This window comes from Drosophila takahashii, chromosome 2R, assembly GCF_030179915.1.
Source record: "Drosophila takahashii strain IR98-3 E-12201 chromosome 2R, DtakHiC1v2, whole genome shotgun sequence".
Taxonomy (NCBI): domain Eukaryota; kingdom Metazoa; phylum Arthropoda; class Insecta; order Diptera; family Drosophilidae; genus Drosophila; species Drosophila takahashii.
In genome coordinates this window covers 43,831,564-43,856,254 of record NC_091679.1, presented here as the reverse complement: position 1 = coordinate 43,856,254, position 24,691 = coordinate 43,831,564, and the positions used below count along the sequence as shown (strand labels likewise).

Below are 24,691 nucleotides of genomic sequence, written 5' to 3'. Positions count from 1 at the left end.
GAGCACAGACCGTGCATAAAAATTAAAATAAATTTCGTGTGTGATTTTTATGCGAGAGTGGGCATGCATAAACATCTCTCTTATTTACCTTTCCGCATTTCTATTTACACAGGCGGACGGCAGGATGGCGTAGTCGCCCAATCAGGACTCCCCCGATTCGGACACTGCAGCTAATTAAAGTTTAATGTTTAACAATGGTCAGAGCCCATTAATTGCAACTGACACCTTCTACAGCGGCTGCCAATTGTATGCGGACACGGACACACACACTCACCCCGGGTGTTTGCGTTTCATTTATTTTCTTATTTTCCTATTTTGATTTCAATTAAGTTCGGAGGCAAATAGAGCACGATAGCCGAGAACCCGGAGAGAGGAATGATAAAAATGTTTTTCTGGTTAACAGGAAGCTTTCGCTGCCATATATCCTACATAAATACGCAATATATGCCGTGTATAGAGTGGACATTATTATGGACAAAACTCAAATAGTGAGCGTGAACAAAATATATAAAATAAATAAATTAATTGCGAATTGCAATTTCAATTGGGAGCCGGCGAGAAAGCGGAAATTCAATTGCGAAAATCAGAGACGATTATCAGTAAATATAAACCACATATGCAAAAACAATGAAAAACAAATTGTGCCAATTTCATATTCATATATGAATGTTATTCGAGTTGCAACCAAAACGAAATACAATCGGTTTATTTAGCCCGTAATCCGACAAACAACACTATTTGAAAATTCAATGAAATATTTATCTCGAAATCGATGTTCGGTAGTGCTTAAGTATTTAAGAATTTTCGTGTGATGCTTTTCATTCGTTCGATTGATTTCAAATCAAAGGGAAACATTGGAAATACATATACTTGTGTTGGAAAAGAAGTCTGTGAGTTTTCACTGGTTGCCTGGGGTCAAGGGTCGTTCCTCGGCCAGAATGCCGAGGTATAAGCATATACACAAAGCCAACGACCATTAGATTAGCTTCAATTAAGCGTTAACAACTGACTGACGGGCAGAATCCCGGGGAGAAAACAGATAACAGCCGGCACAAACATAAAATGCAATCTGGCCCGAGATAACTGGGCCTGCACAATCCACCAGTTGGCCATTTGCCGAGCGACTGCTCATTAGTCTGGAAGGGATCCCCTGCGGCTGGAGACCAAGGTGCTAAAAAGTCCATCAACCGCTTAAAATGTAATCAGAGTTCGGGGCCATATCGTATATCTTATATCTTATCACTTTGACATGTGCTTAGGCCTTTGCAGTGAATCACGGTTTACGTTATTGGCCAAAACAACTCATTCGGTGGGTCAGCCTGTGGGTCATTTAGCCCGAAATGGATGATCTGGGGGCCGTTCTCCTGGTCCTGTGCGTCTTGAGTTTCCTGCTCTTCCTGCTGCGAGTGAGTGTCTACCTAAGTTCCCTCCCATTCCAATCCAAGTGTCGCCTTCCAGGTGCTTCTGATTGCCTCCCGCTCGTATTCGATGTCGTTGCGCCTGAAGGAGGAGCAAGGTGAGTGGTTAGTGGGGCATTCCCGAAGAGCAAACATAAATATTTGCCCCAGTTGGGCCACTGAACTCGTTCTTGAGATGATGGGTGAGAGAACGTTCTTGGGCCGCTATAAATCATGGACGACATTAATATATATTTATGCGTGTGCTCAGACATATATATCTATTTGCGCACATTTATCATATCGCCTCATTAGATAAATTGCGAACGACGAACAAAAAACAAAGCCCTGGCTCGACACTGGTTTTGTCACCTTATCAGCTAATGATTACAAAGCAAATATGTGTGTTCTTCGGTTTTTGGTCTGGTATGTCTGACCAATGCCCGGATGTCCTATCAATTTCGGTGGCCAGTGGTTCAGTCGGCTACCTCGGTTCGTCAGGGAAAGAGTTTCTTGTTTAGACAACGAAAAATCACATAAATCAGCGCGTAATTAATCCCCAATTTAAACATGGCTCCTGCCATAAACACAACGGTTAGCACTCTGCTGAGTAATACAACTTCGGTGGGAAACACTACATTCCTAACCACGGAAAGTACGATTTCGACCGGGGAGGTGGACTACAATTACACCACGCCCGTCACCATTTGGATCACCGATGGCGGCTACGGCGGTCCCTACATGTTCTTCTATCCCAGCTACGTCATTTACATCGTGCTGGTCTTTCTGTTTGTCATCGCCTTTCCGCTGGCCATGATTATGGTAAGCGAATCCTCCAGCTCCTGCCAACGATCCACTCATGATCCACTCTCTCCCCACGAAGAGCGCCAAACGCAAGCGGGAGCTAACTGCCCGGAATCTCGCCCAGCAGAGACAACGAGGTAATTTCCCTTTCCAGGCTCCTCACGAGTTTTGTACTTTTAATAGGGGGTCCAGGTCCACATTCCTTAGCCTAAATAACCTGCTTGAGTGCTTCGAAGAAACCGAAGTTAATCAGTCCCAGGTAGAGGTAGTAACAGTTGAGCTTCAGCAGCTCCCATCGCTCGCGCACCCGCAGCCAGAGGATCCGCGACGAGGAGATGGACTGCTGGGTTCGCTGCTCGGCGTAGGAGCTCTGCACGCAGCACTTGGACATCACCCAGAAGGCGGTCATCCGGTTCTGGGTGCGCAGCGTGGACTCGATGCCGCGAATCAGGTCGTTGGTCTTCAGGATAAGCAGCATCTGGCGGTCCACCTGCTCGAGGACATCGGAGATATGCGGCAGCACCAGCGACGTGTTGTTCTGTAGCGTGTTCTTCTGCGGGATTAGGAAGGGAATACCATGAGTAACTGGTAAATTGTTAGTCCTAAACAAACGCACCTCTTCTTTGGAATATTTGACTTTGGTGAGGCCCTGCATCACCGTCTCCCAGGGTCGTCCCGTCACCATGCAGGCAAACAGGCCATAAAGATCACCCTGGAACAAAGATAAGTTAGAAAGATTCCAACGGATAACTTGGCCCTGCTAAATACCTTAATGCCCAGCTGCTCGCTGTGCTGCCTCATCGCCTTGCGGTCCACGTTGAGAATGCTCAGCCAGAGATTGGAGTAATCGTAGCGGAACTTGTCCGTCAGATTGGCATAGAGCCCGTGGTCCAGCAGAACGATTTCCAGGCTGTCCTTCGGAGTGCGTCTCACCAGGATGTTGCCCGGATGCGGATCGCTGTGCACGAAGCCGGTGCGGAAGATCATCTCGGAGTACAGCTGCCCGATGCGATTGGCCACCGCAAAGGAGTCGATTTTGTTCCGCCGGATGTAGTCCAGGTCCGTGACGTGGCCGCCTTCCAGGTACTCCATGACCAGGACGCGGGAGGAGCTGAACTCCCAGTAGATCTTGGGCACCCGCAGCCAGGAGTACTTCTCGAACTGCTTGGCCACCTTCTCGGCGTTGCGTCCCTCATTCAAGAAGTCCAGTTCGATGGGCAGGTTCTTCTTGGACTCCTCCACCAGCCAGTGGATCTTGAAGTCGGGGAAAATGCGCGCCAGCACGCTGACCGCCAGTTCCATGGTCTTCATGTCCACGCGGGAGTTGCCCTTGACGTAGGGGTGCTGCACCTTGACGGCCACCACCTCGCCGCTCTTGAGCCGCGCCTTGTGCACCTGGGCCAGCGAGGCGGTTCCCAGCGGCTCCCGCTCGAAGCTGTCGAATATGTCCTCGGGATTGCAGCGCAGGTCCTGCCGGATCACCTTGTACAGGTCCTCGATGGGGTTCTGCGGCGCGTCCGAGTGCAGCACCTTCATGGTCTGCACAAACTCCTTGGGCAGCAGGTACTCCAGGGCCCCGATGTGCTGGCCCACCTTGATGTAGACGCCCCTGTTCGTGCAGATCAGCTGGAGCAGCTTCTCGGCCGCAATCTTGTGGACGCGGCTCTTCTCCGCCTTGTACTCGGGCGTCTCCTTGTCCCACTCCCTGTAGTAGAGCTCCCGCTTGTAGGTGAGTGCCACGTCCACGACGGCGGCCGCGGATCGGGACAGCCGGACGATGCCCAGCGAGTTGGGGTCGTAGTCGTTGGTGTGCAGGCTCCAGCCGGCGGAGGCCAGTCCGGCGCCCACGACTCCGTAGCCCAGAACGCGACGCAGCAGCATCTCTGAAGGGAAAACAGGGAAATTGCTCAGTCTAGTGTGCGAAATCAACAGGTGTCAACGGCGATTAACCTCAGGGCTTTCACCTCCGATTAATCGCTAAATGAATCACTCAGTGCACTTTGAACCTTGGCCTCCGCCAACTGATTTTGGCCAGTTCGAGACCTCCAAACCTGTTGCATCTCCACAAACATTTTCATTTACATTTTCCCATTTCATTTGCCCGGGGCTCACATGCAGCTAAACTTTCACCTCGGCGATTTGGCCAGCGTCATTATGTAAACACACCTGGCCGAAGGTGAGCCAACGCTCGCTTGGAATGCCTGCCGATGGTTTCACTTACTCGATTCTGTGCGCTTCAGGTGGCGCCGCTTCTTCGACGGCGCGTAGGTGTTGAAATAGCAAAGTCTGTGATTAAATCGCAGCGCTCCAAGTTTCGTGGGCCTCGGTTGGCGGCAACAGCTGATCGGCTGACGTCAGAGCAGCTGACCCAGCAGCGGGGTTCAAGGGCGTAGCCAGGGTCTTATCGAGGGGGTTTCAATTTGTCTGAAAATATTAATAGCAATATATGAAACAGATATTAATAAGTGAGGTTCGAACTATATTTAGAGAAACAATATTACTACATTTTAGAAATAAACCCCTCTACGGCTAGCTACCTACGCCTCTTCCAGTCAGCGGTTAACAGTTAACAGTTAGCGGTTAACAGAGCAAAGCGGTTACCGCCTATTTAAATCCAATGTTAAGTTTATTTTTTCATTTTCTTAAATTGAACAGGTAATTTGCACTTAAATTAATATTCCATTTTAAAACTTTTCTAACGTTTTTAAATGCAATTATTGTTTATATTTTAGGCAACTGAAATGGCCATATCTTTTAATATCATTATATTCTACTTAATATCAACCTATTCGTAAACTATTACTTATACTTTACAGGGCAGATTTAAATTTAATATAATTTAATTATTAACTTTAGTTATTTATGAGAAAATGTTCAAAGTAGTAATTGATATAGAACCCATTATGAAGTGAAAGGCTTTTTTAACTCTCCTTGTTTCCCCGCAGCCCGTCGCCAAATGGAGATTAATGTGACGAACAATTGCAACGGCGGCTCCGGCGGAGTCAGCAACGTGTGCATGAATACCCAGGATGAGGTCAGTGTGCTGCCCAAGACCTTGGATCTGCCGCCCAGCTACGACGAGGCCGCTTTCAGCGAGCGAAAGCAGGACAGCACCCTGACCATAGCCACCAGCTTGGAGGCGAGCAATCCCAATCTGGCTGCTGGAATCAACGAACCACCGCCGGTCTACGAGGCGAATGTGGCCACCACGACCACGTCCTCCACCACAACCACCGTGTTTTTGGTCAACGGACAGCCACCGGTGGTGTAACTCAGCATTGCGATTCGGAGGAATCTTACACATTTATTCTTATTTATACACCATACGAGACACCTGTACAGTTTTGCTAATGTATATAAACTTTGCTCCTCGAGAATTGCTTAATTTCGGGTGGATTCGCACAAAAACACGCCACATATTTACAGAGTTAAAAGAAAATAAACTTTTTTGGCTGAAAACTATTAAATGGAAACGAGGTGATTAAATGCAGATTAATAATTTATGAGTTCTAACCAACTAAATGCTATTTGAATTATAATATCAGAAGAATACTCGGTGATGCATTAGAAAAGAATTTTTTCTAACTGAAAATTATTCAATGCAAAGTGAGTAAATAATTTTTGACAAACTAAACGCTACTTGAAAAATATATAGGAAAATAAAGTTGAATGGACCGCGAATATCAACACGAAACTAAACAAATTTCACATAGATAAGATAAGGATTGCTAACAAATCAACCAACTGTCCTAGCATCTTAAAATTTCATCGAGTGTGGGTCCCCAGCGACCGTAGGGATCTTTGGGGAGAATGAATATGTTGTCGCACCACGAGTAGCCAAGGACGCGATTCTCCACGATCTTTTTGAAGGCCGGATTCTCGTCAATGAGGTCTCTGTAGTTGTCGTTGGAAACGACGGCAGCGTTCTTTTCGTATGCCAGCTGCAATATGAAGCTGAAATAGATTGGTCTTATTATTATATTCACAGGAAAACATCTAAGAAGCTCACCGATCATCGTAACTGGATGACATTTGGCCGGGAATGTTTTTGCACGGCGTAAACACTATCTTGCCCTCCTTGTGCAGCTTGTCAAGGAGCTCGGGATTCGAGGACTTGTGGGTGTTCTTCCGGAACATCGGAATCACAGCCTTCACTTCGTGGCCTATCTTTTCAAAGTACTGCAAGCAATACTTTATTCCCTCTGAGGAGAAGATGTTCGAGTTTCCATGGCTGTGGGTTGAAGATGGGATAGTTAAATCTCAATAGAAGTAGGTAACTATGGGAAACTCACGCAAAGGCCACATTGCTGCCATCGATGATAACAGATCGCTTATTCGTTTTTGGCTTATCAGCAGTCTCTCCCGCCTCCTCCGAGGGATTAAATGTGTTGCTATTGTAATCGCCAAGCTTCTTCTTTTCGGCAGTGGTGAAAAGGCTGTCATTCATCCGCGCGGTCTTCTTTTTGGGCGATTCCGCCTTTAGCCTTTCACTTCTCCTTTTCTTCTTTCCCTTCCTTAAAGGCGGCGAATACGATGGGATGGGGATGAAATCTTCTCCGCCAATAGTGTCTTCAATGAATATTACTGAATCGTTGTTGTCTACCGCTGCAGTTGGCTCTGCTTCAGGTACTTCATCCAAGTTGATGATGGGTGGCGGTGGTTCCGTTTTGAGTATTGTAGAGTACAACACTGGATTTTCCGTCTTCGGTTTTACCCGCAAAGCAACCTCGCCATTGGAATCTTCAACTATATCCTTAAGGAGTTTCCCACTTGTGCTGGGCTGATCATCTTCCTCATCATCTTCAATGTTTATGGAGACATTGGGGGTTTCCAGTAGCACGCAGTCGTCGTCGTCGCTGCTCACCAGCTCCTCGACAATTTCTCCGTCTTCAATGGTGTCATTTTGGTTTTCCGCAGAAATTACAGCAGCCTGAATATGATTTTAACTGTATAAAACTGTGGTTTTTAATATTAAATAATAGTTTTACCTTCTGCGGTCTGTAGAACTTTGGTTTGGGCAGCACAACATTTTTAATCGGCGATTCTTTATTGCGAAAGTCTAGCCTGCGCTTGATTTGATGGTTATTCTGGACCTTGTACTTCTTTTTGATAGAGCTGAGTAGTTTGGTTACCAACTCGCGATCAAGTTTCTTCTTTTGAATCGCCTTTCGCTTCAGTCTTTTGGGAGAGTTCTGCAGAAGATCGCATGCCATAATTGGAATATCTATAGAATTCGATGAGTTACCTTGGGCTGGGGATCTCTGAACTTCCTGAAACCCTTTGGCTGAGCCGCTGCATTCGGCATATCGGGAGTTGAACTGGACACCGCTGTTTCTTGTGTTTCAACCTATTCGGGGGAAAGATAGTCCGTTTAATTTCATACATATGTGACTCTATCGTATTTGTAGAAAAGTAATTCTAGTGTTACTTTTCCTACTTACTGCGTTTCTTATATTTCTTTTGGTTCTTTAAGTGCTTTGAGTGAAACTACAGCTTTTGGTACATCATTTACATCAAGTTTATTGTGAGCTGGAGAGTCTACAGGGCTTACGTATATATCTAGGCGTACACACTAACTAGGAAAGTGATTTTGATTACAAACTTGACTTAGGAGTAAAATTAGGTAGATGCCTTGCAGTCGAAACGAGGTAAAACGGCCGGTAAGTACACAACTCAATAGCAGTAAACAAAGCAGCAGCCCCGTCGCATTCCTTCGATCTTGTAGTCCAACTCTACTGTTTCTTCAGCTCGCCGATCTCGTTGCGTATGTTGGCGCGGGCCAGCTCCTCGTACTTGTCGTGGTAGTCCCCGGTGGCATAGATGGATGGTATCATCAGCAGGGTCTCCAGCACCTTGATGCGCATGGCCTTGTAGGTGGCGTCGTCCAGATTGGCGTACTCCGAGCGGAGCAGGGTGGTGTAGTGCTTGTACTCCTCGGGGGAGGCCCTGGAGTGGGTGAAAATACAGATAAGATGGGGGAATAATGATATAGGGGTAGATATACTCACGCCAGCACCACGAGGTCCACGTCCTGCAGCAAGTTGGCCTCGTCGTCGTGGCACCAGGTCAACTGGTTCTCGGGGGTCTTGCGGCCCAGCAGATTGCACACCAGGCTCTTGGCGTGGTCATCCTCGATGACGGCGTCCTGGCAGAACTCCTCGAAGACCTCGCAGTTCTGCTCGGCGCAGCTGCGGTTGCCGTCGAAGTGGTAGTACTGGAAGAAGGCGGCCAGCACGATGTTGGGATTGGCCACGCCCGCCAGGTGCGGCTCCTTGCGCTGCATCATCTCCTGCCAGTTGTGGTAGGCGCGAGCGGGATCCTCGGAGCTCAGGTGCTGCTGGATGCGGGCGAACCACTCGTTGGCCACCTGCTCCGGGACGTCGTGGTGCTCGCACACTTTCTTCCAGATCTTCTCCATGGCTTCGGGTTCTTGGTTTTGGTGGGTTTCTCGGTTTTTGGCCTCTTGGATTTGGATTTACTGGCCCAGACAGCGATGATTCAGGTTGGCTGGAGCTTGGCTTTCTGGAACTTTTCACTATTCGCTGGGAATGTGGGGAGTTGGGCGCCGGCGGTTGCGCACTGGTTGGTTGCCACTCGCGGGAAAACGGAAAGATGCGCGTGCCACCGACGCGAACTCGGAAATGTCGCAAAAATGGATAGTTTTATAAAGAAACTTACCGAGGATGAGGGGCCAGGATCCGCTTCCCTTTGGGGATCCTCGTCGGATAGCTTGAGCAGGATGTTAAAGGCCTTTGTGGAGGCCAGACCGCGCTTGTGCCAACGTTGTTTCTCCTTCCTGGCCTTATGGCGATCCTTTTTGCTCCTTGGCTTTCCCATTTTGCTAGCAAAACGTTCTTAAAACGATGTAAAAATATTAAAACTCCACGATCTTTAAGAGATTCTCTGCAGACGCGACGCAACAGCTGATTTCGCAATGTGCGTGCTATGTTTTGGTATTTATTCCAAGAAAAATACTATAATAGGTGGGGGACACCGCTAAGAGGGACCGTTTGTCATATAGCACGTACAACCACCTATCGGTTAGTTCTTAGGCCACCTCTAGTTGCACGCACCTGACAACCCTGCTTGGCTTTGGACAACAATTTTTCGCAAATTCGTAAACAAAACTTTGTGAGTGGAAATGGAGCTGAATTAGGAGCTTGCAACTAGAACCGGTTACATCATGACGGCCTGCGTGCTTTGCCTGTCCACCTCCTATGCCGGCCACCTGCTGCAGTCGCCGGAGGGCGTCCGCCAGAACATCAGGGCGACCATCATTAAACACTTTTCGTTCTCCGAGGTAAGCTGTGCGCCATAATCGAAAGTTCAGGTGATCTAGGATCAACATTTCGGTATTCCACAGGTCCTGACGGCGGGCAAGGATGCGTCGGTCTGCCGGGAGTGCTGGGCCTGCGTCAGGAGCTTCGAGGAGTTCCACCAGCGGGTCTCCGGCCTGCACCAGGTGGCCACCAGGAGCAGCGACTCCAAGAGCGTGCAGATCGAGTTCTGCGGCCAGACGGAGGTGGAGGTGGAGGTGGCCACCAACCCGCTCTTCTCCGCCGAACTGGACGCCCTGGCCGAGGGCTTCTTCGCCCCCAGCGAGGTCAAGGTGGAGGTGAACGAGCTGGAGCCGCTGCCCAAGCTGGAACTCCTGGAGGACCCGGTTGACACGGAAACCAGGCCTGCCACCAAGCGGCGGGGCTCCCCCAACGACGGTTCTCCGCACCCAAAGCGGCGCATCAAGAACGAACGGCCAGTGGACAGCGACTCGGATGCTCCGCTAGCGGATTTCCTGTCATCCGAAGTCAAAAGCAGCTCCAATGGACCAGCGAAGGGCCTCCCGCTGCGCAGGAGCACGCGGCGTGGTCGTCCGCCCAAGGCCAAGCCGGAGCCGCCTGCTTCGCCCAAGAAGGAACTGGACTCCGACGAAGAAGACGACGACGTAGACGATGCCAAGGACAATGACATGGAGTTTGTGGCTCCCGAGGCCGTCCTGGGCACCGACGACAGCGGCAGCTCGTCTAGCGACAGCAGTGGCGAGGACTCAGACCATAGTTTGCCGGACATTGAGCCCGAGGAGCGGTACGCCGAGATTCCCAAGCGGGTGGTGGTGAAGCCCAAGAAGTACCGCAAGCGCGAGAAGCCGCTGGTGCCGCCCGTGCGCCTCAGCCGCGAGGAGATCGAGCGCCGGAAGCTGCAGCAGAGCGAGTACGACGAGATCATCCTGCAGTTCTTCAAGAAGTTCCCCTGCGCCATCTGCAACCTGCTGGTGCAGAACTTTGCCGACATGCGCCGCCACCAGCGCCTCTCGCACAACATCGAGTCTGGCTGGATGCAGTGCTGCGGGCGCAAGTTCCACATCCGCAAGGCGCTGGCGGAGCACGTGCTGGTGCACAAGAACCCGGAGCACTTCATGTGCTCCCAGTGCGGCCGCGTGTTCCAGGACTCGCGCAGCCTCGAGGTTCACGAGCAGACGCACGCGAATCCGGAGGTCAAGGCGGAGCCCAAGGAGAAGCCCGTCTACCAGTGCGAGAAGTGCCCCAAGAGCTTCATCACCAAGGCGGCCATAGAGTACCACTACGTGTCCAAGCACGTGCCCAAGTCGGAGTTCAAGTACTCCTGTCCGGAGTGCAACAAGAAGTGGGTTTTATTGATTCTTTGTAGCTTATTCCCTAACTAATCTCCCAATGCCTTCAGAATCCCCACGGAGCGCAAGCTGAAGGAGCACTTGAAGTACATGCACGACCCCGAAACGGCCATCATCTGCGACAAGTGCGGCAAGACGCTGCGCTCGCAAACGAATCTCAAGAAGCACCACGAGCTGGAGCATTCCGAGGAGCCGCGTCCCAAGCCCGATCCCGTGCAGTGCGAGATCTGCGGCACCTGGCTGCGCCACTTGTCCGGACTGAAGCAGCACATGAACACGGTGCACGAGCCGCCGGGCGGGGAGCACCGCTGCCACATCTGCAACAAGACGTCCACCAATTCCAGGGCCCTCAAGCGGCACATTTACCACAACCATTTGTGCGAGCGCAAGTTCAAGTGCGGGATGTGCGAGAAGGCCTTTAAAAGACCGCAGGATCTGCGGGTGAGTTTAAGGTCTTGAGAGAACAGAGAGATAAGATTCATAAACCCATCTAATCCAACAGGAACACACTTCCACCCACACCGGCGAGGTGCTCTACACCTGCCCCAACTGCCCCATGACGTTCTTCTCCAACGCCAACATGTACAAGCACCGCCAGCGACTCCACCGCGCCGAGTGGGAGGCGGACAGGAAGAAGCCGCTGCCGCCGAACATCATGAAGATTTCGCAGGGCGCCACCTCGGCGATGAAGAAGCGCCAGACGACGGGCGCCGCCCTGTTCCCCCAGTCGCAGGAACAGAAGCAGTAGCATTTATAGATAGTAGATAAATCGCCAACCATTATTATTAACTCGCACTTAGCACACAGATAAGTTAGGCCATAAACAAGTAGACATGGACAATGTAATTTATGGGGCCTCTTATCTGGCTATCTAGTTATCATCCTGCGGTATCCGGATCTCCTCGCACATCCCCTCCTCCCGGTGGACGCTCGCCCAGTGGCGGGAGAGCTCCCGGCTGATGGCCTTGCGGAAGACCATGCACGAGATGTGCGGCAGCTTCTCGAAGCGCACCCGCAGCAGGCCGATCCTGGCCAGCGAGTAGCGCCAGTTCTTCATCAGGTGCGCGTTCTTGCCCACGTGCTGCGAGTCGGGTGTGATGAGCACGAGGATGCCCTCGGGCAGCAGCAGATCGTAGGCCTTCAGGCAGCACTGCAGCCGCTGCTCCGCGCTGGGCATGTACTCCAGCAGCAGGCTGAAGATGACGCACTCGTAGTGGTTCGCCGGAAGCCTCCTTACGCTGCCCGCCTCCAGCTGGGGCCCGTCTATTTCCGGCACCACCTCCACCTTGAGGAAGTCCGCCTGCAGAACGTCTTCGGTGGCGGGGCACAGATCCAGGGCGGTTACCTCGAGGTGGGGGGCACTGGAGAAGGGATTGAAGCAGCTGCCCACGTCCAGCACGTGCAGCCTGTCCGGCGGCTCCTCCATCAGCCGGCACTCCACCTCGCCCAGCTTGCCCTCCGCTCTGTAGGACTCCAGCAGGCGCTGCTCCCGCTGGCGCTTCTGCAGGTAGATGCCCTCGGTGAAGAAGTACTTGGTGATGTAGTCGATGGCCCACTTGATGCGGCTGCGCGCCTGCAGCTCCACATTGCCCTCGTTGGTCTCCCATATGGACGCCAGTTGGCGCATGGCCTTGGCGTACTCCGCCAGCCGCTTGGCGTTCCGCGGACTCGTGTGCTCCTGCCAGGCCGCCCGGGCGCCCAGCTCCTTCGTCAGCTGCCGCAGGCTCTCGTGGCAGCTCTTCACGATGCCGGCCAGGCGCTGGTGCTCTTCGGTGGCCATTCCGCAAGCGTTTAAGGGGACTCGTTCGGATTGTTTACAACGGAGGTCTCGCGTGCGTGGGTTCAGTATCAGTGGGTATCAGTGCTGCCAAAAAAACACGCCAGATAAGCCATAAAAAAGCTGGAAATTTAATTTTATATGCGTATACGTAATATCTAACATTTCAACCATTTCATTCCTTAACCTACGCGTTCAAAGTAGTACTTAATTTAAATGGATTAAATATCTAATTCAATTATGTAATTATAATTTGTGTCCGACTCACTGCCTTCCTCGCCTGATTATTTAATAGCTAATATTATATTTATGCGTATACGTAATATTATAGTATTATTAAAATGGGAAGTGCATTACAACCATTTTTAAATGTATAGGGGACATAATATTAAAGCTTAAAAACTTGTTTACGAAACAAGCACTTATTTCCGGACCCTGTCCGTAAATATTTTTTATATAAAAGGCGTTTAAAATAGAACATATTTTGATTCTATCCGGAAAAAGGACAAAATGACAGCACTGGTATTGCTATCAAGACATAGGTAATCGGAATCGATTATAGCTATAGCTACAGACCCGAATTTAAAAAAAGTAACGGACCAAATAATAAACCTAACCGTTATTACTTTATTTTTTATATTACTTTAATACATTTTTAGTACATTTTAAAAGGTTTTCTCTAGTAAACAGGATATTATTCTTTTTCAACACGTTGGACAATTTTAAAATCGGATATAACTTAGGATTCATATATCACCATCCTGTTAACTAACTGCCCTTTCGGTTTCTGGATTTGTCATAAGTCTGGGATTGGGAGAGTCGTCAAACCAGGACATTACATTGGCGCATAGTGCAAGGACCTCCATTTGGGGATTCGGGGGAAAGACGCGGCCAAAGCACTCTAGTAACTCCGGCTGTCGACGAACCACCTCGTAATATTCCTCCGCCCCGATATTGGTATCCTTGTCCAGGTCGAATTTAAGGAAGAGCATTTCCTTCATGTCCTGTAAGGGGAGGAGAAATATATTTATCACTGAATATATATAGGAGACTCTTCAAACCAATCGCAGTTCAGCGGCCTCGTCTTCGTCCTCGCAATCAAAAAATTTCCTTACGAAAAAACCCACTTGCTCGCCATTCAACTGCTGGGAATCCGTCTTATCGTAGATCTACAATAAAGGTTTAAAATATCTATCTAAAAATAATAAAGAATAAATTCCTCACCGAAAAGGCAAACTCCATCTTCATCTGCAGATCCCTGGTAAAATAGATGGTGAATAGTCTCACAAATGACTCCAAATGCACATGTCTATCCGGAAAGAAATCCGGAGATCTGGATCCGCGAGTATGGGCTATTCTATACACAATAGTGGCACTAAGATCACGATCATCGATCTCAAACAAAAGCTCCATTAGCATCGACAGTTGAGCGATGGTCATATATTTAGCTCTGGGTCCATTAACCAGGACGAATTTATGATAGAGCATCACAATGCTGACTAGCTCGTTGTGTGAGAAGATGGAGTCCTTTTCCAACTTGGCAATAGTCTTTACATAGAGATAATTGAAGCGGGCATTTTCCAGGGTATCCAGAGAACCGTCCAGGTCCTTCATTTTGCACTAATCCTTAAGGAATACAATTTTATTGCAATCTCTGTTAGAAATAACAATTCGAATTTGAAATTGTAAAAAATCAGACTAGCACACTTTGATATTTTTAGCAAACCAATATTTTTCGAGATTTTCCAATTATATAGTCCATTAAAACGCACTGCCCAACTGTTTACACACTATGTATTTGTATTTATCTAATGGTTTAATTTACCTCGCTCTCGCCCGATATACGGTATTTATTAAGCTGAAGCAAGTGACAGGATATTACAGCGCTATACAACACGACGTACAGTAACTTATGATTACACGAATTATAAAAGTTCTCGTTAATGTATGGACAAACATACACTGATTTACATTTACGGCATGGTTGCACCCTATGTATAGATGGTAGTTAAGTGTAATAAAAAGCTTAGAACTAAAAAATCGAATATATAAAAATAATACAGTGGCCATGGAGAATACTGACTGATGAGTAAATTGCGTTCTGCAAGGGGAACTTATTCGAAAGTCTGTGCTTGAGTATTTTGCTCGAGTTTGAGTTTGTTTCTCGACGACACAACCGCGTTTTGAATTGATCTCTTCGCCCGGAGTTTCTTAACTGATACCGATATACAATTATATAATACTAATTTCTTGAAAATGCAATGTCTGTGAGTTCGTTCGGTGCGAAATGCACAAAAAACAACAGTCCCTTCGTCCGAGTGGCAACTTGAGTGTGTCGATGAGTATTCCCTTTCGTATTCGTAACCGGAATATATGGATTCCCCAGTTGAGCTACATTTCGCTAAACGTATTTCAAGCTAAATTTTAAAGTACTGTTGATGTTTCCTCTAAATGCCCTTACACGCTAATTGCTAATTGCTGGCAATTCGTATTGTATATGCATATGTGGGCCAACCCAATCCGATCCCTAATTGCAGGCGGCGTTGAGCGCCAGCGCCCCCTCCGCACTGGTCGACGGCCCGGGCCCCTCGTGCACGTTGTTGTAGTCCGCCTTGGCATGGCACTTGGCCGAGCTCTGCTCCTGTATGCTGCCGTTCAGGCCGCTCCCCTTCAGCGAGTAGATCCCCAGGCGGGCCTCGTGCTCCCGCCGCTGCTGCCGCAGCCGGACGTCGTGCTCCTCGCGCATGTGCCGCAGCTTGAGGTCCTGCTCCTGCCGGTAGTAGGCCATCTTGACCTCCTGCTCCATCTGCTCGAAGCGCAGCTTCTGCTCGTGCTCCCGCCGGGCGTAGTCGATCTCGGCCAGGCGGGCCTGCTTCAGCAGCCGGAACAGGTCCTGCTTGTACTTCTGCTCCGCCTCGAAGGAGGCGGAGGCGAGCTCCAGTGGCTGGCTACTCGCGTCCGCCGCCGGTGTGGCGCCCAGCGAGAACTGTGGGTGCGAGCTGCTCGGAGCCACGCTGTTGGAGGCCTCGTTCTCATCGGACAACAGCGACTGGGCCTGTGAGAGCTGGCGAAAGAGGAAATATTATTATAGTGGGAGTTTTAGATTTTATATTCTATCAGTTATGAAAATAGGATTATTAATATTGAAGATCTTAGAATAAATCTTCTTTCTTCTCGAAATCTTTAAAATTTCATATGTAGCATAGGCCATGTAGCATTGCCATAAGTTCAAGGCAGGTTAAGGTTAATTTTTCTAATATTTAGTGCGATTTTATTTCGATTTGCTACGTTTTGACCTTTTCTAAATCCAACGGCGAATTGCCATATTTTTTCTAAAATTTTTTCTATATACAAGGGCGATTTGCCTTAAAAATCACTCCAAAAGTGTGAAATTCGGTAGCCCAGCGGTCTAATCACTTGCACTTTAAATTTTAATAAATTAAACCTAAGTAGTTAGTTATAGAAAACCATTAGCTTAATGAAACGTTTAAGATTTTTGGTATATGGGCATTTGATAAGCAAGATTCCTAGATGAAAAACTCACATTCCTCTGCCGCCGCTTTCTCGGTGAAGCTGCCGCCTTTTCGTTCTCCTCCCCCGTTTCGGCGGAGGCTTCTGTCTTGGCGCCCGAGGGCGACTGCTTGGCCTTGGCCCGCTTGCGTCGCTGGACCGGCGGCTGGGCGGGAGTGCCTTCCTGCTGCGAGTCCCCGTCCCCGCCGGCGGTGGAGGGCGGCGGCGAGGGGATGGCCATGGTGGAGGTCTGCAGCGTGTCCTCGCTGGCGTTCGTGGAGTTGGGCAGAGCGGCGAGCGGCATGTCCTCGTCCTCGTCGATGTCGAGCAGCTCCTTCTTCAGGGCCCCGTTCGTGTTGGCGCTGCGCGTCTGGCTGCGCGAGGTGACCGGATCCTTCTGCATCTCCTCCAGGAACTCGATCATGCGCATGCCCTCCAGCGGCTCCGTCTTCGGGTGCTTCTGCTGGTGCTCACGCTTCGCGGAGTTCTTCATGCTGCGCCACTGCACCTGGATCTGCTCCAGCAGGCGGTGGCGGAAGTTGAGGGCATTGAACCTGTGTGTGGGGGAAGGGGAATCGTTAGAACAGGTCTGCTCCTCCTCCACCGATTGCGCAACTCACTGCTTGGTGATCTGCGACCAGGCCAGGCGCTTCGCCTTTATGCTCTTGGCGTCCACGCTGCGGTTCTCCACGAAGGCCACCTTGGACTTGATGACCTCGAGCAGCAGGCCCCGCTCGGCCTCCTCCCAGTTGAGGGAGCGCTTCTTGCGCGTGCCCTTCTTCTTGCCCCCGGCGCCTTCCTTTTCGCCAGCATCCTCGGCCGCATCCTCCGCGTTCTCCGCCCCCTCGTCCGGGGTGGCGCTGCCCTGCGACTTCTGGGGCTTCAGCTCCACCTTCTCGTCCTCGTCGTCGTCCTCCGGCGGCGAGGAGGACCCCTTGGTCAGCAAATCCTCCAGTTTCATTGTTATCTTTCGCTTACAAGCTCGTTCCAATTGGGATCCAATTCAAATTGCAAAAAATTTGATTTCTGTATATACCGTAGCTGCAGAGATGGCCAACTATCGATGGCGACGTCTTCCGAATATCGATAAGTTGGCATGGTCTCACTACGCAGGCTTTGCGGAGACATGAACCGCACCCTGCGTACATTTTAGGGTGACCATACTCCCATGGTTCGTGTCTATGCTAACTTCTCGATATGGAGTTTAGTATATTCCAGCAGGCAAATAAAATACCAAGAAAGTCAAAACGTAACGAAACAACGTGAAGTGCAATCAAAACGTTTATAAACGTCCTCCACAAAAATGTTATCGTTTATAAACGTCCTCCACAAAAATGTTATGCTCAATTGTGGTGGATATCTTGTGGTATTTTTGTAAGTATTTTTTATTCACAATTATTCAAATAATGTTTTTGCTTAACAAAAATTTCTAAAATAATTTAAATATAATAAATAAATAATAGTTAACATTTGCCATCATAAAATATACCAGTTATTAAGATTTTAAGACAAAGAATGAATTCCACATAACTTAATATGCTTTATAAAATTACAATAAATAAGTATCCAAACACATTTACTTGTAATTTAAGTTTATTATTTATATTTATAGAGGTAGAAATAAAAAGAATTCTTAAGATATATCTCTGCATTTTTCGCTTGTTTTTTACACTTGTAATTATTCAGGAATTTATGTAGATATGTGTGTATGTATGTTGGCATATGTATAAGTTACTACCGGGCAAAAGGCCAAATAAATGAAACGAATTGCCGAACTAAATAAGAGTCCTCATTAAAGAGTTCAAAGTAATGTTACATGAACATTTTGGGGCATACCCTAACTATTTGGCTTTATAACTTAATCATTTCCTATAATAGAAATGGTATTTAAGCCCTTTATAAAATTAAAACACCTTTCGTAAGTACAAAATCCTTAATATTTTTTATTACTGTTCTCTAAAACCTTCTATGGTGGATTTTATATCTTTCCGCTCAATAACAAATTTTGAAAGCGGCCAACTGGAACCCTTTTTACAAGATTAACATATTCGACTTCAAAGAATCGATGTTTCGAGTATACGTTTTCAAAATTTATTTGATCTTTAGGAAAACCATACTCAACTGTTTTGTAAACATACAACGACAAGAAATGAAAACAAGAGAGAACGCTATAGTCGGGTTGGTGTCCCGACTAATAATCATAACTCAGCTAAAGGGAGTGCGAGGGAGATAGATATATGTTGACAATTTATAAATCGTATAACTTTTTAATGAATGGTCCGATTTGAAAAATGTCTTCTACATTTCGATAGGTATAAATATACACAACAAAATTGCATTTATACGCGGAAATAACCGGAACCGGTTTTCGCTGCCTTTCAACATTTGGTGGTTGTTTTGCCTTGCTCTCTCTCTCTCTTTGTCTCTTTATCGGCCCTTGCCTTCCCTTCCTTCATTTTCCTTAGTCCAAAATGTGTGCTGCCTGTACTTTCTGAACATCCATTTTGAACGTGACTTTGTGGCAATGCCCAATGGAAAAGATTTTCTGTATTTTGCTAAAGTATTATATCTTTAGGAATAAAAAAAATAATACTTTAAATGTTTTCAAACTTTTTTGTTAAAAATATTAATGTTATATAGCTTTTTGGATACTTAGAATAATGCGCAATCCCGCAGAAATATCAGAACATTTTTTTGCGTACTTTTTGAATACCAAAATTAATTATATTTTTCACCACAGTGTGCGGATATATCCACCTCACCGCCCGTCGATCCGCATATGAACGACCCTAACAAGGAGGGGTATTTTTTGAACACAGCTAACGTTCTGATTTACGCTTATGATCGCCGGCATCAAAAAAAAAGGTGGAGCAATTAAAGTAAGGGAAAAAAAACTGTGGGAGAAGTGTCTGTACCAGAATTTCAAGACCAAAATGGAATTGTTTCGAATTTCGAAAAACGAAAATTTCCCTAATTTTTCATATGGGGCTGTCCATATATTACGTAATCATCTAGGGGGGGGGAGGGGGGTCCACCAAATGATTACTCTAGTGCAAATTTTTTTTTTTTTGTATGAAGAATTGATTACATTGGGGGGGGGGGTCAAAAATCGGCGAAACTGTGATTACGTAATATATGTTCGATTCAAACCTGCATTTTGGGCCCATGGTGAGTTTCTGCAACTGCACTGCTCTCTCTTATTGAGTTTTTGGAGCGGCAATTGAAGCTTATGGAGAATGAGGAAGAGCAAGGAAGATGGCAATATGGTTTGTTATTGTTTTGTTTTTGGTTTTTAGCCTTGAAATCAAGGTCACCATGCACTGGCCCTGAATAAGTCCACAAACTGAAGGTCTTTTGGAAGATGGTCCACATCAGGGTAATTTTCAAAGGCTTTTAAATTCCTAACGGACTTTCAATAATTTTCTTTTGTAATTCGAAAAATTTTACTGAGATGTCTTCATTCAAAAAATCATAAAAAATACAAGGAAAAATATTACTTATTATTTCTTACTCTATGATTTTGCATTACAATTTTGGGAAAGTATAGAGAATTCGTAATTCGTAGTACGAATTTCGTACCCTACGTACATTTTAGTGAGACCATATTCACATGGTTTGTGTCTCGGATAACCCTGTGTGCATTTTAGCGAGACCATGCTTTTTCGAGTGCAAAAGGTCCTAAAATTGGATGTGGTATATTTTTGGCAGTATATAAATACCGAAAATCCTCACGAAAAATCGAGGGCAAAAGGTCCTAAAATTATATCGTATGTATGTATCATATCGATGTATCGATGTACCTGCTTTGAAAAATAGCGGGAATCGGTAATGTATCGATAAACACGTATTTTGAATTTAAAAATATAACGGAAAAATACTAGAAATATATTTAGCTATTTTTTGGTATTTTAAAAGATAGTTTCAATTCGAGAATACCAAACAAAAATGCATTTTAATGTATAAATGCGCCGCTAAAATTTATTTTTCGGCAAGTGAAAATGCATAGCATAGCATTCAGAATTCAAGAAAAAAAAATCGCGGGAAATACTAGATTTTAATATTATAAATAAAAGCAAAAGAAAGCCAAAATAAATATTGTTTTCTTTCATTTATTAATAAATATAAACTAAAAATTATAAAAATATAATTTAAGATCGTATGTGGGTTAATGTTTAGTGGTTAATGCTTATGCAGCTTAAAATTAAAAAAAAATAATAATAAAACAAAAATATCAAAAATATCTGATATATAGATATTTTTTTTCTGATATATCAAATATCATTTTGATTTTTTGTTTAAATAAAAAATATCATCGATACGATATTTTTAAATATTTCGACATCCCTACCCCTTAACCCGAATCCCGCCGAGACGAGAATGCTCATTGTTTCTTTGTTTATCTTAAAAAAAAATCGTAATTACTACTGTCAAAATTCCCTGGTCGCTATTACGGATATTTCCAAAATTATTGCCAATTAACTGGTACAGCTAAATTGTATGGTCCTTGTTCTTAACAGTAAATCGGAAATCCCCAAACACTGGCTACTACTCTTGTCTGGACAGCGTCATCTGCGACTGCTACCACAGTGCAACCTCCGTCAAACGACCGCTGCAACTTGGCCGTAGTATCCGTTATGTGTGGGATTTTTCGCAGCAGTCTGGTTAACGGCTGCCTGCGAAATTCTCCGATACCGGCTGCGTGCCACAAATACATGTTGCTGCCAAGGGTTTTGCAGCGCTACTTTTCGGACACTCCAACCCGTTTGCTTTTAACACCACCGAACAGCAAAAATGTGCATACAGCTGTGTGCATTTACAACCTGGAGTGAAAAGGAAAAAATCTGGATTATGGAAATCGATGCTATTCGTTCGCCAACCCACCAACTACAACGAGATTCCAGCTACTACTCCTTTGGACCGTCTAGAAGCCGACCGCTGCAGTCTGCAGCCGACTTCTGGCCCCCAGGACACTTTTCGGCGTCCTTAAGGACTCTACCGCAGACTGGCAACTGCCGATGGAGTGTCTTCCTGGCTCGCTGAACTTCAAGAATCTCTGAGTAAAAACTGATGGTCGCTACAACACACACCTGTAATTGCGGAAAAGAAGATATCTACTTCTTAAAACTCCAAAAACGACGGTCCGAGCTGCATTCGACGACTCCGAGAACGCTGGCTACTTCCCTGTTCGGAAGACGGAAAATTGTATTTTTGGAAAAGTCTGCTATTTCTAAACCAACCTGTTGATGTCTCTTGTGCGGCGCCTCCTATGCTGCGGCCCCTCCGGACCCCCTGCTACCTGTGGCAATAGCGGGGGGACTCCGTTGGGGCCTACAAACTGGAGAGTTTCGACGAAAAACTGGTTGGCTAAAAATCTGCAATCTTCCTGTACACTGGCTGCGCTGTTTCAAAAAATGGGTTGCTGCCGCAACTACGAGTTGCGCCTATCTGCGGAACATCCAGTAGCTTCGGCGATGAACTGCTGGTCTCTAAAACACACACCTGTAATTGCGGAAGAGAAGATATGTGAGTTAAAAATGCACACACGAATTTGATAAATCCTTACGCCCCAGCGGACTGGGTAAAATTGCTGCTGCGCTGCGCATCGCTTTTGCTGGACGAAGGCACCTTTGCGCATCTCTGGACTGTTCCTGTTAGCTGCGGCAGCATATTTTTACTCCTTTGATTTCGGCAGGCGGCCGCTTTATTTCGGAAAATCCACAAAAAATCTGTTCTGTTTAACTTGCAAATTTGTAATTTTAAAACGTAAACATTGAAAAACAGCTGTTCCTTCCATCATTTATCGTGGCTGCAATATCGGGCACCGATACTTGCAGTTGCGATATCTGATAAAAATACTCGGTAGATACTTAAATATTTTTTATAGAGAATACCTAGTATTTGATGTCTAAAATGTTTATTATTTCCAATCAATGTTAAAATTAATTTTGTACCAACCATATGTTTGTTAAAATAATCTATTAATGTAAATTTCCTAAAGCCTTTATGTAGGCGTCTGCCCATAGCCGATAGTAATATTTATATATAACCTAAGCGATGGTTGAAATAAATACCAAGTTGTTCTGCTATCAAATAGTCAGAACAGCCCTAGTTGTGTTCATGATTATTTGACACCAAACTTAACCCCTTAACCCGAATCCCGCCGAGACGAGACGATACGAATGCTCATTGTTTCTTTGTTTTTATCTTGAAAAAAAAAATCATAATTCTCCTTCTTCATCTTCTATTCGCAAAGTAAACGCCTTTGCAATTAGTTCCAGGATTTGGTCGTTATTGTGTGTAAAACTATTGTTCTTCCTAACAATGTCAGTCAATGCTGGAACAACGACTTTGTTCCATTAATCCATCTCAGTTTCTAAAGCTCTTGTGCTAATGTTTGAAAAATCGACATGTAAATTTTTTTCTTTCATTTACAAATTTTTGTTGTATAGTTGAAGTGTAATGGCTTCCTTTTGTCTTTGTAGGTCTTTTGTGGTTTTTGATAAAATAATTAGTTTACTTGATGTATTTAACTTCTGGCCGGCTTCAGCCATTTTTTTATATTATTTTCTGAAATAATATCCAAATTTAGATCCATTTTTTCGCAGTTTGACTTCGGTCAACTTTATTTGAAATGAAAAGGGAACAGCGGCAACGTAGAACAAGCCGCAGGCAGAGGCAGCGCAATGACAGAGTTCGTGGTCAAGTAGTATAATCGTTGAACTCCGCTTCTCTGTTGGAATAGTAGCTCGTAAGACGTATTTAGTTTAGTTTAGCCGAGGTGAGATTAGTTTTAAGATTTTAAGCGCGGGTTTTTAAGTTTTAATATTCGGCTCGGCTATATACGTATTTGCCCGGCGTTAATTTGGATTGGTGTGGCTGCTTGAGCTCAATTTGGTATTTCTCTTGTCAGCCGCGTTTTAGTTTTTTTTTTTTGCCACCCGCTTTCATTTTTAGAAACCCAATACACAACACACTGCGTAAATCGTAAGAAACAACCTTAACCACGATAAGCGATAAGCAAGAAATGGATTACTCGTCCTTATGTTAGCGCAGGTAGCGACAAATTTTGTCTCGGTACTTTATCCACCGTGCCAAATTTGTGTGGTTGGATTTGTGCTCAAGAGTTGCCAGACATTCGAGCGTTGTCAATCTGGTTCCACTCTTCATTCGAAAACAACTGATTCAATTTACAGTTAAATTTAAATCAAAATTGTTAAAGTCATCCCATTTATTTTAAAATGAATTCCCGAGCGATTTATCTTTAAACTCTGTGGAATATGGTCGAATTGTCTGAAGTGCAAACCTATCGGCGCAGATATCAAGACCAAAGAAATTACTTCGAACATTACAGTTTTGTTTTATAGAATTTGTTTCTTTTGCTATAGCGTCCTTTTCAAAACCATTTATGCAGTACCCGCGTATTGAAGATCTTCAAGAAAAGGTTGTTGACTTTTATAAAATAGCAAAGATTCCAAGTCATTTTTTTTAATATTTAATCTCAGGTAAATCGCCATGGGCGGCCCTGTTCATTTTATTTGCATTGTTACCCATGGTAACAATAACGTTATAAACAACATTTAAATTGGAGGTAGTTTTAAGCATTAATTAACAGCCAAGTAAATGACAATTTTGTTTTTTAAAAGAAGGATAGAAAGAGTAAGTAAGGCTAAGTTCCAATGCCGCTTTCAACGGGATCGGCAACCAGCAACAGCTGCCAAATGTCCAGGGTCGTCTGTGCGCAGAAATTGGGGAGCCCATTGTCCGGGGCCGGGAACCAACTGATACAGTCAGCCATGGCTTATAATAGCTCTTATAGGGTCTTCCCACAGAGCTGCATCCACCATGTACCATCCGTTGAACGGATGGTCCGTAAGGTTTTGCGTTTCGAAAATTTCCCAGTTAGTCCGCCATCCAACTTTGACGGGCTCTTTTATGCGGTAGTTAGGCGATGTTTTCTCGGTGCAACTCTGAATTCTTCCTCTTGACTGTGAAATCAAATCGATGGCGAGAAAAAATTAAATATTGCTTCAGCTCATTGTTTTTTGGGTTTTCTTTTAATTATTTGGTGGGAGGTGATTCCGAAGGCACAGGTTCTACAATAATTTTCTCCTCTTCATCGGTATAATTTTTACCGCAAAACTTTATTTCTGCCGACATTGTTTGTTTTTATTATTTTGAAATTTTGTTTATATCATTAGCTGTTAGTGTGACTGTTTTATGGTATTTTTCGAAAATTGTTCGACTAATTTTTGACAGTTAGTTAACTCTGTTGATGTTGCCACCTAGTCTCAAATTAGTGCGCCTTCTTTTAAAAAGACGGTCGAGAAAACGAAAGCCGATTTGCCGCCTGGATAAATTTATCCTTCGATTAGCTGAATTTTACTTGAGAAAACGGCCCTAAAACGTATATTTCGTCACAACCGCGTATATTTTAGTGTGACCATATTCCCATGGTTTGTGTCTCTGATACTAACTTATAGGTATATTGTTTAGTATATTCCAGCAGGAAAATAAAATACTGCGCTGCAGCTCGCTCTGGTCATACTTGGTATCGAA

The 24,691-nt window shown here is 45.8% G+C and overlaps 9 protein-coding genes and 1 long non-coding RNA gene across 19 annotated transcripts in view; 3 read left to right on the top strand and 7 right to left on the bottom strand.

The window, feature by feature from the left end:
* Positions 1-886, top strand: part of LOC108066437 (homeotic protein ultrabithorax) — a 29,072-nt gene extending 28,186 nt beyond the window's left edge. For all 7 annotated transcript variants that reach the window (XM_070212152.1, XM_070212153.1, XM_044393238.2 and 4 more), the window contains one exon: positions 113-886. Coding sequence is in view for 1 of the 7 variants with exons in the window: in XM_070212153.1 (XP_070068254.1) it covers positions 113-133 (21 nt within the window). In the remaining 6 variants the exon portion in view is untranslated. The remainder of the gene's footprint in view (positions 1-112) is intronic.
* Positions 887-1,891: 1,005 nt separating this feature from the next.
* On the top strand, positions 1,892-5,668 carry LOC108069655 (uncharacterized). The gene is made up of 3 exons (XM_017159810.3): positions 1,892-2,219; positions 2,281-2,338; positions 5,147-5,668. The coding sequence occupies exons 1-3, from the start codon at positions 1,968-1,970 to the stop codon at positions 5,470-5,472; spliced, it is 636 nt and encodes a 211-aa protein (XP_017015299.2). The 5' UTR covers positions 1,892-1,967; the 3' UTR covers positions 5,473-5,668.
* Adck1 (aarF domain containing kinase 1) lies at positions 2,343-4,561 on the bottom strand. Of its 2 annotated transcripts, none has more exons than XM_017159806.3 (4): positions 4,423-4,561; positions 2,970-4,084; positions 2,818-2,913; positions 2,343-2,754 (listed from the first exon to the last, which is right to left on the bottom strand). In XM_017159806.3, the coding sequence occupies exons 2-4, from the start codon at positions 4,080-4,082 to the stop codon at positions 2,410-2,412; spliced, it is 1,554 nt and encodes a 517-aa protein (XP_017015295.2). In that variant the 5' UTR covers positions 4,083-4,084; positions 4,423-4,561; the 3' UTR covers positions 2,343-2,409. The 2 variants fall into 2 exon arrangements, with proteins under 2 accessions (XP_017015295.2, XP_070068252.1); XM_070212151.1 differs by lacking the exon at positions 4,423-4,561 and adding an exon at positions 4,152-4,290.
* LOC108069654 (uncharacterized) lies at positions 5,486-9,086 on the bottom strand. The gene is made up of 6 exons (XM_017159809.3): positions 8,880-9,086; positions 7,447-7,548; positions 7,190-7,393; positions 6,494-7,131; positions 6,211-6,432; positions 5,486-6,155 (listed from the first exon to the last, which is right to left on the bottom strand). The coding sequence occupies exons 1-6, from the start codon at positions 9,036-9,038 to the stop codon at positions 5,951-5,953; spliced, it is 1,530 nt and encodes a 509-aa protein (XP_017015298.2). The 5' UTR covers positions 9,039-9,086; the 3' UTR covers positions 5,486-5,950.
* On the bottom strand, positions 7,696-8,818 carry LOC108069656 (uncharacterized). The gene is made up of 2 exons (XM_017159814.3): positions 8,210-8,818; positions 7,696-8,147 (listed from the first exon to the last, which is right to left on the bottom strand). The coding sequence occupies exons 1-2, from the start codon at positions 8,617-8,619 to the stop codon at positions 7,934-7,936; spliced, it is 624 nt and encodes a 207-aa protein (XP_017015303.1). The 5' UTR covers positions 8,620-8,818; the 3' UTR covers positions 7,696-7,933.
* Positions 9,087-9,267: 181 nt separating the features above from the next.
* LOC108069672 (transcription factor grauzone) lies at positions 9,268-11,694 on the top strand. The gene is made up of 4 exons (XM_017159843.3): positions 9,268-9,501; positions 9,565-10,841; positions 10,899-11,289; positions 11,351-11,694. Exons 1-4 carry the CDS (start codon positions 9,385-9,387, stop codon positions 11,594-11,596), a joined length of 2,031 nt encoding a protein of 676 aa, XP_017015332.2. The 5' UTR covers positions 9,268-9,384; the 3' UTR covers positions 11,597-11,694.
* Positions 11,599-12,717, bottom strand: Samtor (S-adenosylmethionine sensor upstream of TORC1). Its single transcript, XM_017159844.3, has one exon. The coding sequence runs from the start codon at positions 12,626-12,628 to the stop codon at positions 11,720-11,722; it is 909 nt and encodes a 302-aa protein (XP_017015333.2). The 5' UTR covers positions 12,629-12,717; the 3' UTR covers positions 11,599-11,719.
* Positions 12,718-13,268: 551 nt separating this feature from the next.
* On the bottom strand, positions 13,269-14,307 carry LOC108069651 (uncharacterized). Its single transcript, XM_017159804.3, has 3 exons — positions 13,850-14,307; positions 13,687-13,794; positions 13,269-13,629 (listed from the first exon to the last, which is right to left on the bottom strand). Exons 1-3 carry the CDS (start codon positions 14,237-14,239, stop codon positions 13,390-13,392), a joined length of 738 nt encoding a protein of 245 aa, XP_017015293.2. The 5' UTR covers positions 14,240-14,307; the 3' UTR covers positions 13,269-13,389.
* Positions 14,308-14,402: 95 nt separating this feature from the next.
* LOC108069674 (uncharacterized) lies at positions 14,403-17,203 on the bottom strand. The gene is made up of 3 exons (XM_017159845.3): positions 16,756-17,203; positions 16,170-16,689; positions 14,403-15,689 (listed from the first exon to the last, which is right to left on the bottom strand). Exons 1-3 carry the CDS (start codon positions 17,094-17,096, stop codon positions 15,153-15,155), a joined length of 1,398 nt encoding a protein of 465 aa, XP_017015334.2. The 5' UTR covers positions 17,097-17,203; the 3' UTR covers positions 14,403-15,152.
* A 3,365-nt stretch (positions 17,204-20,568) lies between these two features.
* On the bottom strand, positions 20,569-21,945 carry LOC108069650 (uncharacterized). Of its 3 annotated transcripts, XR_011418247.1 has the most exons (5): positions 21,699-21,945; positions 21,373-21,634; positions 21,251-21,316; positions 21,017-21,199; positions 20,569-20,955 (listed from the first exon to the last, which is right to left on the bottom strand). It is a non-coding gene; the product is annotated as an uncharacterized lncRNA (long non-coding RNA). The 3 variants fall into 3 exon arrangements; XR_011418246.1 differs by having other exon boundaries at positions 21,017-21,311; positions 21,369-21,634; positions 21,699-21,944; XR_011418245.1 differs by having other exon boundaries at positions 21,017-21,316; positions 21,699-21,943.
* Between the last annotated feature and the right edge of the window lie 2,746 nt (positions 21,946-24,691).

What these genes read in the sequence shown, in the direction of transcription:
- LOC108069655 (XM_017159810.3), top strand. Translation starts at nt 1,968, where the DNA reads ATGGCTCCTGCCATAAACACAACGGTTAGCACTCTGCTGAGTAATACA. An exon ending in TTCCGCTGGCCATGATTATG is followed by an intron (nt 2,220 to 2,280) that starts GTAAGCGAATCC and finishes CTCCCCACGAAG; the next exon opens with AGCGCCAAACGCAAGCGGGA. An exon ending in CGCCCAGCAGAGACAACGAG is followed by an intron (nt 2,339 to 5,146) that starts GTAATTTCCCTT and finishes GTTTCCCCGCAG; the next exon opens with CCCGTCGCCAAATGGAGATT.
- Adck1 (XM_017159806.3), bottom strand. Translation starts at nt 4,082, where the DNA reads ATGCTGCTGCGTCGCGTTCTGGGCTACGGAGTCGTGGGCGCCGGACTG. An exon ending in GCGAGCAGCTGGGCATTAAG is followed by an intron (nt 2,914 to 2,969) that starts GTATTTAGCAGG and finishes TCTTTGTTCCAG; the next exon opens with GGTGATCTTTATGGCCTGTT. An exon ending in TCAAATATTCCAAAGAAGAG is followed by an intron (nt 2,755 to 2,817) that starts GTGCGTTTGTTT and finishes CTAATCCCGCAG; the next exon opens with AAGAACACGCTACAGAACAA.
- LOC108069656 (XM_017159814.3), bottom strand. Translation starts at nt 8,619, where the DNA reads ATGGAGAAGATCTGGAAGAAAGTGTGCGAGCACCACGACGTCCCGGAG. An exon ending in GTGGACCTCGTGGTGCTGGC is followed by an intron (nt 8,148 to 8,209) that starts GTGAGTATATCT and finishes CACCCACTCCAG; the next exon opens with GGCCTCCCCCGAGGAGTACA.
- LOC108069654 (XM_017159809.3), bottom strand. Translation starts at nt 9,038, where the DNA reads ATGGGAAAGCCAAGGAGCAAAAAGGATCGCCATAAGGCCAGGAAGGAG. An exon ending in ATCCTGGCCCCTCATCCTCG is followed by an intron (nt 7,549 to 8,879) that starts GTAAGTTTCTTT and finishes TCCCCCGAATAG; the next exon opens with GTTGAAACACAAGAAACAGC. An exon ending in TCATCCAGTTACGATGATCG is followed by an intron (nt 6,156 to 6,210) that starts GTGAGCTTCTTA and finishes AATCTATTTCAG; the next exon opens with CTTCATATTGCAGCTGGCAT.
- LOC108069672 (XM_017159843.3), top strand. Translation starts at nt 9,385, where the DNA reads ATGACGGCCTGCGTGCTTTGCCTGTCCACCTCCTATGCCGGCCACCTG. An exon ending in AACACTTTTCGTTCTCCGAG is followed by an intron (nt 9,502 to 9,564) that starts GTAAGCTGTGCG and finishes GGTATTCCACAG; the next exon opens with GTCCTGACGGCGGGCAAGGA. An exon ending in AAAGACCGCAGGATCTGCGG is followed by an intron (nt 11,290 to 11,350) that starts GTGAGTTTAAGG and finishes CTAATCCAACAG; the next exon opens with GAACACACTTCCACCCACAC.
- Samtor (XM_017159844.3), bottom strand. Translation starts at nt 12,628, where the DNA reads ATGGCCACCGAAGAGCACCAGCGCCTGGCCGGCATCGTGAAGAGCTGC.
- LOC108069651 (XM_017159804.3), bottom strand. Translation starts at nt 14,239, where the DNA reads ATGAAGGACCTGGACGGTTCTCTGGATACCCTGGAAAATGCCCGCTTC. An exon ending in AGATGGAGTTTGCCTTTTCG is followed by an intron (nt 13,795 to 13,849) that starts GTGAGGAATTTA and finishes CCTTTATTGTAG; the next exon opens with ATCTACGATAAGACGGATTC. An exon ending in AGGCCGCTGAACTGCGATTG is followed by an intron (nt 13,630 to 13,686) that starts GTTTGAAGAGTC and finishes CTCCCCTTACAG; the next exon opens with GACATGAAGGAAATGCTCTT.
- LOC108069674 (XM_017159845.3), bottom strand. Translation starts at nt 17,096, where the DNA reads ATGAAACTGGAGGATTTGCTGACCAAGGGGTCCTCCTCGCCGCCGGAG. An exon ending in TGGTCGCAGATCACCAAGCA is followed by an intron (nt 16,690 to 16,755) that starts GTGAGTTGCGCA and finishes CCCCACACACAG; the next exon opens with GTTCAATGCCCTCAACTTCC. An exon ending in GAAAGCGGCGGCAGAGGAAT is followed by an intron (nt 15,690 to 16,169) that starts GTGAGTTTTTCA and finishes CTCTTTCGCCAG; the next exon opens with CTCTCACAGGCCCAGTCGCT.